The sequence below is a fragment of the Saccopteryx bilineata genome, chromosome 1 (genome assembly GCF_036850765.1).
Source record: "Saccopteryx bilineata isolate mSacBil1 chromosome 1, mSacBil1_pri_phased_curated, whole genome shotgun sequence".
In the NCBI taxonomy this organism is placed as follows: domain Eukaryota; kingdom Metazoa; phylum Chordata; class Mammalia; order Chiroptera; family Emballonuridae; genus Saccopteryx; species Saccopteryx bilineata.
The window spans coordinates 375,539,223-375,549,058 of record NC_089490.1 but is presented as its reverse complement, the minus strand read 5'-3'; the positions used below and the strand labels follow the sequence as shown (position 1 = coordinate 375,549,058).

The window sequence follows — 9,836 nt, the reverse complement described above, 5'->3', positions numbered from 1 at the left end:
AACTGCTTTGTTCTGATGTGATTTAGCCTGTGGTATTTGTAGAGAAAAAAAAATTGTTCATTTTCCTGTTATTATAAATGGTACCAACATTTCCAGGTCCAGTTAAAAATGCACTCTGTTTGGAAAAAGCCCCCATGGCATTGATCTCAAAACCTCATTTCTAAAGCAGAAGTTCCTGAGAAGGTGGGATGCTCCCACTCAATAGCAGGAGAGTAGATTCCTTAGTGACCAGGGATGTCCCCAGAAATCTTCCCCTTGGCGACGGGAGGAAAATCCCACATTGGCCTTTTGTTTGTTGTGTCCCCTCTCACCTTTCAGAGCCCAGACCATTCTTTTCTGCATTCTCAGCCCGAGGTGTTCTCTGTGGACAGAGGTTCTGCCTTCAGAGCACGTGCCCTTTTCTCCAAGGGTTTTAGTGAGAATCTTTCTGGGGATGTAGTTCCACAGCAGTGGGGAGGCGGGAGGGGTACTGATGGAATTTCTGAGTGCCCCGAGGCACGACAGGAAGGGTGGGAATGCTTCGGAGCTGGGCTGGGCATCTTAGGAAGCACTGAGATTTGGGGGAAGACAAAGCATTGTTCAGCTTTTGTTAGAAGTCTGCTGGGAAAGTCTCCCCTGCAAAGGCTCTTGTGCCCCTTTCTAGTCCGACAATTCGCAGGCTCCACACTTGCTTTCAGATGGATTGGTTTTGAAGCAGTCAACAGAAAAGCACCCCGCTGACAGGGCCAACCATCAAAAAGAGAAAAGAGAGCAATGCAAACCGCGGGGGAATGTACGAGAGAGAAGTATTGCAGGGCAGAAACGAGGCTCCGCTGGCCTGATACCCTGTGCATTATCTCCCCAAAGGACCCCGTGGTTTAACGGATGGGGCTTTAACCTCCCCAGAGGTCAGTCTCTGCTGGACAAATGGAACCTCATCCCCGAGGGCATCGACATTCTCATGACGCACGGACCTCCTCTAGGTAAGTGAAGCAAAGGTTGTCTGTCTGTGATATGAGACACCTTTTTTTTTTTTCCCCAAGCGTAATGAAGAAATGCTTTGGGGACATAATCATTTTCCTTTAAAAAAAAAAAATTTTTTTTTGTCAATGTCTTTAAAAGAAACCCAGTATGATAATTAAACTCAGCAGTTCTGCTGGGCTTACAGGTGTTCTTGAAATTAAATTTTTTGATTTCGTTAAGTCAGGGAAAATCAAATGCGTGTGGAACACCGCTGTCTTTTGAGTTTGATCATTTATTTTAAGAACTGCGTTCACTTTGGAGTAAGGGGGTGAGGAGTGGAGCGAAGACAAGGACCTCCGAATCACAGGGCTTTTGCATGGCAGTGAAAATGGAAACTGTTGTTCAGAGTTGTTCATTATTTTCCATATCACAGTCTAACCCAGGAGATCTTTAAAGTTTAGTAGTTGTGCTGATTATATGAGAAAAGAATCCTTTTTTTGTTTTGTTTTAGCTAAGGTGTTAAATAAGGACTTACCTGTATTTTCCCATGTATAAGACGCTCCCATGTATAAGACACACCTTAATTTTAGGGCCCAAAATTTGAAGGAAAAAAAAATATTACATAAAGTTAATGAAGTCAAGTTTTATTCATCATAAAATTCATACAGTTCCTCATCACTGTCAAAACTCCCATTCATTAGCTTGTCCTCATCTGTGTCTGATGACGAATCACTGTCTTCAGATATGGCCTCGTCCTCAGTTCCACCTATGGCATTTGAAATGCCACAACACAACCATTGTATAAGATGCAGTTTTTAACTCCCAAATTTTTCGAAAGAAGGTGCATCTTATACATGGGGAAATACGATAGGTTGAATGTTACTTAACCAGACTCATTCTATAGAGCTGCTGAGCCTGCATCCAGGTGTGGATTGCCAGTATGCTTCCAGGCTACCTTTAGTTACCCAGAGTATAGGTAAGACGATTATTTGACTTATATAATAATCTCCTGATTGTTCATGAATCTGTTAGCTGTTTGGCTTAGCCACAAAGCACTTTCCAAACATCACGACCATCGTGATCCCCCATGATAGCTCTGCCAGGAACCCCCTTGTCAGACTAAGGTGTGCTCAGGACATTCAGATGTCTCGCTTCTAGTAGGAGATGTTATTTTGCCCCACCCCACCCCCTCTTTAAGTTGTGGTAAAAAACACATACCTTGAAATCTACCCTCTTAACAAATTTTTAAGTGGACTAGAAAAGTTTCTCGATCACCTTGATTTTGAGAAAGGGAGAAAACAATACAAAAATAGATGATTTTCATACTTTTTTTCCCCTGTGATTAGGGTTGATTGTGACATTTTCTTTCTCCTTGAGCCTGAAAAATAAAAAAATCTAAGGTGCATGTCCTCGTGTGAATTTCATCCTTGCAGCTGCTTCCCCTCCATGCCATTCGATGCTGCCTTCCTGCCCTCACAGGGAGATGCTCTCTGGGTCACAAAGAAACAACAGATGACCAGAGCATGAGCATGAGCTCTGGTGGCACATTTTAAAGCTCAGGGCGACCAAGGGAAGGGGAGCCAGGTCTTTGTAAACAGAGAGACTGTGGGTTTGCACAAGATCAGCACTCCTGATGTGTTCAGTGCTTCGGAATCACCACCCCGTGCTTTCCCCCCTGCCCCCATAACACCCCATCCCGTACTTTAAAAGACTGTACTTATCCACAGTCTTTATGAAGTCACAATTCATTTCCTTATTTTGCAATCATTAGAGATGAACTCAGTCATTAAATTGCTAGTGGAATGCTCTGATCAGCACAGCTAGCCAGTGAGAGCCTCCGGGGAGAGAGCATCCCAGCCAACGGGGAGCTTATCTGCCCAGTCTGGTGGGTGCAGGTGTGAATCCTTACAGGCTGTGCACTGGAAGGGACTTGGACAGCCTCGACATAAAGCATCTACATGCCTGAAGTGTTATTTGGAATATAACTTTGAGCAGATCAATTGATCCACAGACTTTATCAAGTCATTATTATTTTTTGGTAGAAAAGTAAATGGTCATGATGATAAGTCTGAATTCTAGCCTTGGAAGAATTCAGACATCCTCACGAGGGAGGCTACCCTCTCTCCATGTGGTCAAGACGATGTGTCCAGAGAGTGGTGGGCATAGAGCAGTGTAAGACCTGGGGTTCCAAAGTAAAAGCTCAGGCAGAGTTTGCATAAGGTAAAGCTAAACCTCGGGACAGTGATGGAGTGAGATTCTTACGCAAATATTGGATTGGAGGGTGGGAGTCAGGGTGGGGATTGACTTTGAAGTTTCTCCTGCTAAGAGGGGAAGCCATCCCACTTCACTATTGTGCTGTGAGCAGGATGCTTTCTCTAGGCCAGGGGTCTCAAACTCAACTGAGCATGTGGGCCGCAGAGCAAGATCATAGCCGTTCGGTGGGCCGCACTAGGTCTACAAAAGGCAACTGTTACGCAACACTTTTCTCACTGCAGTTGAAAACAAAAAAAAATCAGTACAACAAGCACAATCGTACATGCAGTTTACTCAGTGTCACAAAACGACCAGAAACTGTAGTTCGCATCACAACTGCTGTTAACTAAGCTAATATCTAGCTAGGATGCTAGAGAAATGAAAAATACAAGTAGGCCCCTAGGCTTACTTAATTTTATCCAAAATATTTTGAACTTTGTGGATTAGTCTGCGGGCCGCACAAAATTGTTCGGCGGGCCGCGAGTTTGAGACCCCTGCTCTAGGCATTGTCTGTGAAATGAGATATTTCCCCCCTTCAAGAAAAACACATCCAGAGGGAATAGGGAATATGCCAATTACTGGGGACTAAGGATTTTTCCCTCTAATTTACAAAGTTTTGAAATCCCTGGTTGGATTTTTACAGGTTGCTCACTTTCATCTGATGGTCTTCCCAGACTCTCCGGCCATTCCCCCACTCTCCTGCTAACACACCTTCACAGAGATGTCCAATCTTCCTTCCTCCGGTCTCTCCAACATAGAATAAACTTGTCTGTCCCTTTCAGTCTGATCGTTTCTAAACAGTAGCAATCCCCTAATGGAACTGTGGAATGGATTCCCAATGATGATGGCTTAGCCTTTCGTCCCACCTGCCTTCTTTACACCCCATCCCGCCGAGGCATTTGGACCGTAATCATTCAGATAACTGACTTCTGCTATAATTGATGTCAGTTTTTATGGATTTTCTGCATTAAGTGTAGAACTAAGTGGCTTTTACACAAAGGTAGTCAATTAGCCCCAGCTTTCTGCCTGCCACCGCGAGGTCACCGTGGTTGCCTATCGCTAGGGAAGAGACTGAAGGCAGAACCTGGCATCCCCAAGCTTCGCTCTTCAGGAACTTCCAAGGGTTAAGAGTTGACGTATTTAGAGAGCAGGGTGCTTGCAGCCAGTTTGCAGGCAGCTCCTCTCAGCCTGTCTTCTCCGAATTATCTTGGTAGTCAACCCTGTCCGTGTAATAAAAAAGGGAAGTAACTGAGTTGGGAGAGAAAGAGATTATTAGGGGACTGCCGGGAATAAATGTCATTGGGCCCATGAAGAAGATTTGGAACCTGTGGCTGAATAAATCAAACCCCCTACAGAAAGAAAAAAAAAAAAAAAGTTAATTAACAGGAAGAAAAAAAAGGAAACCAAAAAAAAAATTATTTTCAAGAACCTAAAGAAGACAAAGTGATGAGTGAAAAGTTCTTTAAAAGCCATTGTGAGCTTTAATGGAGAGGCTAGGATTACAGATAACGTAATAAACCTTCTGTGAGTTATGGCTTCCTGAAAGTCTAAATGAAACCTTACCTGAAGAAAGAAAATTAAGAGTATTGATTGCATTTTGCCCCGTAGGGTTTCGAGACTGGGTTCCAAAGGAGCTTCAAAGAGTGGGCTGCGTGGAGCTTTTAAACACGGTCCAGAGACGAGTCCGACCCAAGCTCCACGTGTTTGGTGGAATTCATGAAGGTAAGACCAGAAGAAAAGAGCTCATGCCGTGTTGGTCTCATTGGGCACCTAAGTTACACTGTGAGTAACTGGAGCAGTAGTTTTCACACTCTTCCTACCGGTGCAAACCTTTCATCAGATGAAATGTTAGGAGAAACACCTGCACATAAAGCCGATAAATATTTTATTTGGAGCTGCTCTATTTTAAATAGAGTAGAGAGTAGGAACTAGGTCTGGCAGACCTTATAGAAAACTTGGCCCACCCCCTGGCAACTTCTGGAATTTCAGGGCTCTGGTGAGGAATGTTTGATCATTTCTGCTGTAGAACAGGCATGAATTAATAAAGGACAAGTTTTCTCTTCAAGAGTGTTAGAAGACATGGCCTGGGTATTAGGCTAAATAACGCCTGTAGCCTCTAAACATTGTGTTTCATAGAGAATGGACACAGAGACCCAGGAAGACAAGACGAGCTTCAGAAACTAGCCCCGGGCATGCAGTCAAAGCTGTAGAGCAGAGGTGCCAGGAGCCTGCCCGTTTGTGGGTCGACCTGTTCTTACTAAACGTCAGAAAACCGTTTCAGACTTCTCAGAAATCATCGGGGCTCTTAGCTCCGGCTGAGGTTAAACAGAATAATTAAATCCTCCCGTAAGTGGGAACTGGTCCAGTTGCCGTTTTCTGCCTTTCAGAGCAAGCTGGAATCAAGTTCACAGAACCTAAAAGCCTCCCTTCACAGAACCTAAAAGGAAACTTTGGGGTTCTAGGTTTTGTCTGTCCTCCCTTTGGCAAACTAGGGGGAGCCGGGCCTCTGGACAGACCCAGAGCCCTCTCTCGGCGGGCCTTCCGTTGTCTGGCCCTGCCGGGCTCTCCCATTGCACACGTGTGTGCAGTGGATGTGCGTATGTAGGCAGCGGCCATATTCTCTCCACCCCCTGTTTATGGTGATTCTCTAAAGTTATTTGTGAATCTGCATTTGAGGTATTTAGGTCTATGTACCCGATGAAGAAGAAAAAACAAACAAACAAACAAGCTTGCTTTTCAGATCCCACAAATCCAGTGGCTTCCTCGTTTATGCAGGTAATAAAGAGTATATTGAAAGTCATCCTGCTGAGTCCAGAAAAAATAAGTGAGCGCCAAATGCAGGCACCCGCCGAGTGGATGGAAGGCGGGTGCCCGCCGGAGCGTGGATGTCACCCTGCCCTGAGAAGGAGGGCGCTTCCCTAAGGCATGCTGCGTGACGTGGGTGGGGAGGGTTGGCGCTCACATCTAAACAGCCTTTCCGGGGCAGCTATCTGGTTTGCATTCCTGCAGCATGCCTATGGGTTTGCATTTCATCCTTTTTTTTTTTTAATCATTAATTAGCTTTAAACTAGCCAGACAATTGGGGAATTCCACTGAAGTCCCAAAATAATAAACTTGCTTAAAAGGGAAGAGATCATATTCAAATAAACTTGTCTCGATTTTATTCACTTAAGACAGCTGAAGAGGGCAGAGAGAGGGCAAATACCAGCCTCCTGATGGAGAGAGATAACAAGACTTCATGACCCCAGAACCAAACAGTGCACATTTTAAATGCTTCTTTTCTTTTCTTAAGAGATTTTTCCATTGACCCTCATTAAGTTCTCCACAGGCTTACTTGGAGAAATTTTAGCAATTTGGAAGGGGGGGGGGGACCTTATCTGTTATTTCTGTAAGTCCTGGTAATTTTATTTTTACACGAGCATATTTTTCTGTGCCAGTGGGCACAGAAATTCTATGTGGGATTACACATAGAATTACAAACTTAATTGCAGAGGCTAAAAGGCAAATAAGGAAATGTGTACGTTTGCAAACGTGGTGAAGATTTCAACATATTAAAAATTATAAAAGGATCATACACACCAGAGACCCACATCATACACCCTTAGCTTTCCTTCAATAGGTCACAAGGGATTTATACCGAGTATGGAAGTGGTTTTGCTTGATCCAGGGTCCCGGTAAGCTTAGGAAGCAGTGTTCGATGTCGATGTTTCTCCAGATCACTTGGACGATTGATTATTTGACACTTTTGAATGAAATGGAATTCATCATCAAGACCACACAATTCAAGTAAAATAAGGTCACTTATTATCTTTCATTGAGGCAGGTTAGATATTATTTTATACAGAAGGAAGTCAAGCATCCTCCTCTTCCGCCTCTCGATGCAACACTCCTTTCTTCTTCATTCATCTGGAAGTCTATTTGGGGTCTGAATGTGTATGTCCCTGACTTTATGTTACTCATTCTGTCCCCCTAGAACTCAATAGTGAACACCAGGCTTTGAAATGAAAATCATATTTTAAAGAGACAGGAAAAAAAAATTATTATTTTTTTTTATATTCTCACTAGTAAAAGACATTTTACATTTCCCTGACAGATCTAGTATTTAAATAAGGAAAAAAAGAATCACTTTTTTCTTTGAAGTAGAGGCTTCTCACTTTAAAGAGAGTAGAATAAAACCAAGAGGCTGCTTCTGAACGCTGTTATATCTGGGGAAGCTTCCCTGGATTTCATCTCACTTACCCGCTGGCCAAGATTTTTGTTCGGTTTGGTTTTCCTCACCTGAGGGCCCTGCATGGAGTCACTCTTTATTTGCATATATTTTGGTGAGTGTGACACTCTCTCCCCACAGGTTACGGCATTATGACCGACGGTTACACAACGTACATCAATGCCTCAACGTGTACTGTCAGCTTTCAACCGACCAACCCTCCAATCATATTTGACCTTCCAAACCCACAGGGTTCCTGAAGCTGCGAAGGCCCACCTGGAATGTGAGGGAAGGTTTATAAACTGCCATCTTTTTTCTAATTATCAATTTACACTCTCTTACTTCTTTTCAAATCCTGTGAGTTCTTTTTGTAAATTGCTGGGACAACAGAAAAAAAAGAGAAAAAATGATGCTAGAGGTTGTGCTTCTTTAGTATTATTATTATTTTTTAAATGGGGTTATCCATTTGAAATCAGAGGAGCATTGTGAATTTGTAAAATGACTTCTGTTTCCTCAAAAGGCCACGCCGTTGTAAATTGTTAGTGTTCGCCAAAGGACAGCCAAGCTTTCTTTTTAAAAGGTGATAAAAGTCTTATTTTAATATGCTTTAAGCTGGAAGAAAAAGGAAAAAAAAAAAAGAGAGAGAGAGAAACAGGCAGGCAGTGTTTTAAAAACCAACCGGATTTGCACAACTGTTGAAGAGTATTGTTTGAACTATGTTATTTTTTTTTTTTGATGTTTTGTTGTTGTTGTTTTCTTGGTAGTGCTTCTTTTTTTGCAGATGGGGGCCTGGATTTATAGTCATATTTTCAACAAGAGTCGGCATGGAAAACGACTTCCCTCCACTCTCTCGCTAGAAAGAAAGTTGTGTCGAGGGGAGAAGACAGCCCTCGTTTAAAGGATGGCTTAGCTAGTGAGATCCACGCTGTGGTTAGACAAGTTCTCATTGTTTGTTTGTTTCTTTTAAATTATTTTAGCTTTAAAAATATGGAAATGGAATCTGTTAAGAGCAGGTGTTTCATGCAGTAAAGAAAAAAAATGAGTGTGCTGACTCCTGTTTAATATGGGTTTATATATATAAGTATTTTTTTTGTGTGTATGATGATTAAGTTAGGAGTTTAATATTGCCAAGGATGGTAGAGCTGCAAAGGGGCACTGTATAGCAGGGCATCAGAAGTCCGAAGGAGCTCACACATTCTCTCAGCACTCAAGGTCTTAAAGAGCTTGAGCTAAATCTAGGTACAGTTACAGGCCTGTATAGACTTAAGGGGATGCAATGGAAGCTAAAGAAAATGAAGCTTAGTTGTCCTTTATATTTAAATACCCTGAATTGTCTTCTTACTTCCTGTCCCTCCCCACCCCCCACCCCCGTTTTGCACTGTGTGTCGATGCAATCTTCGCTAGCACAAATTATTGTCGCTAATAGTCATTCCTGTTTTTCCCACTGTAAATGCTGTTGAGCTTTATTCTATTTTATGTTACCTTGTTATTGACATTTAGGAAAGCAGCTGTTCCTTTAAATTTATTGTGATATTCTATATCTAGCGGCCTTTATATGCAAATAAAATTGCAAGATTTTTAAATCCTGGTTGTTTGGAGGGTTGACTGGTGGGACAATGGTGACTGAGCCCTGGGGAAGGGCGGGGCAGGGGGGGCATAGATTTATTCATAAGCAACATCAGTACTCCCTTTCAAAAGAATTAGAATAAGTGACTTTTCCCCCCCTAATTTTCAATAAATTTTTATTACCCACCATTCATGGGCTGGCAGGTGGATCAATAAGGCACTCAGGGTCCTCTTTCCTTCCATCACGCCATCATCTATCTTGCCATAGATTTCAGAGGCTAGAGATTTCTGTGTGGCCATTGCCATTGCTATCAGAACAGAGTGACTGTGCAGTGGAGGCTGGAGGCTCTATTGTGCATGTGTGGGGTCGTGAGACAGCGAACCACTGGGTAATAGAGTAACCACTACACATTCTCATTTTCCCCAGGAGCAGTCTTTTTAACGATATGTGCCACTCACATGCTGTGGCAACCGGGAGGCAGCAGGCAGTTTGGGTAGGGAAAACTACGTTACATCTTTTATTTTCTCTGGAAGAGCCTTTGAAGAAAAGCAGATCTTTAATCTGTGCTATATGCCCAACTTCTCCCCTGTGCTGCCCGTAGGACTGTATTCATCCACATCTTCTTTCCTTCCTTCCTTTGAGGGAATTCCAGAAAAAAAAATTCTCGATTCCAATACCAGCAGAACAGAAAGGATGTTGTAGGCCAGAATTCCAACTCAGACTCACATGCAGTCATCTCGGGACATTGTAGTTGTGTCAGATGCCACCCAGCGTCCGCCGCAGAGGACGCTTCGTCTGAGCTCAGAGAGCAGGTGCTCCAACTTCCCAACCAGAGGTGGTCCACAACCGTCTTAAGTAGCTGAGATG

General features: G+C 43.1%; 1 protein-coding gene across 5 annotated transcripts in view; it reads left to right on the top strand.

Moving 5' to 3' along the window:
* Positions 1 to 8,016, top strand: part of MPPED2 (metallophosphoesterase domain containing 2) — a 166,023-nt gene extending 158,007 nt beyond the window's left edge. For all 5 annotated transcript variants that reach the window (XM_066251176.1, XM_066251174.1, XM_066251177.1 and 2 more), the window contains exons 5-7: positions 847 to 962; positions 4,804 to 4,917; positions 7,544 to 8,016. In XM_066251176.1, coding sequence (XP_066107273.1) covers positions 847 to 962; positions 4,804 to 4,917; positions 7,544 to 7,662 — 349 coding nt within the window. In that variant the 3' untranslated portion in view covers positions 7,663 to 8,016. The remainder of the gene's footprint in view (positions 1 to 846; positions 963 to 4,803; positions 4,918 to 7,543) is intronic.
* The last annotated feature ends 1,820 nt before the right edge of the window (positions 8,017 to 9,836 follow it).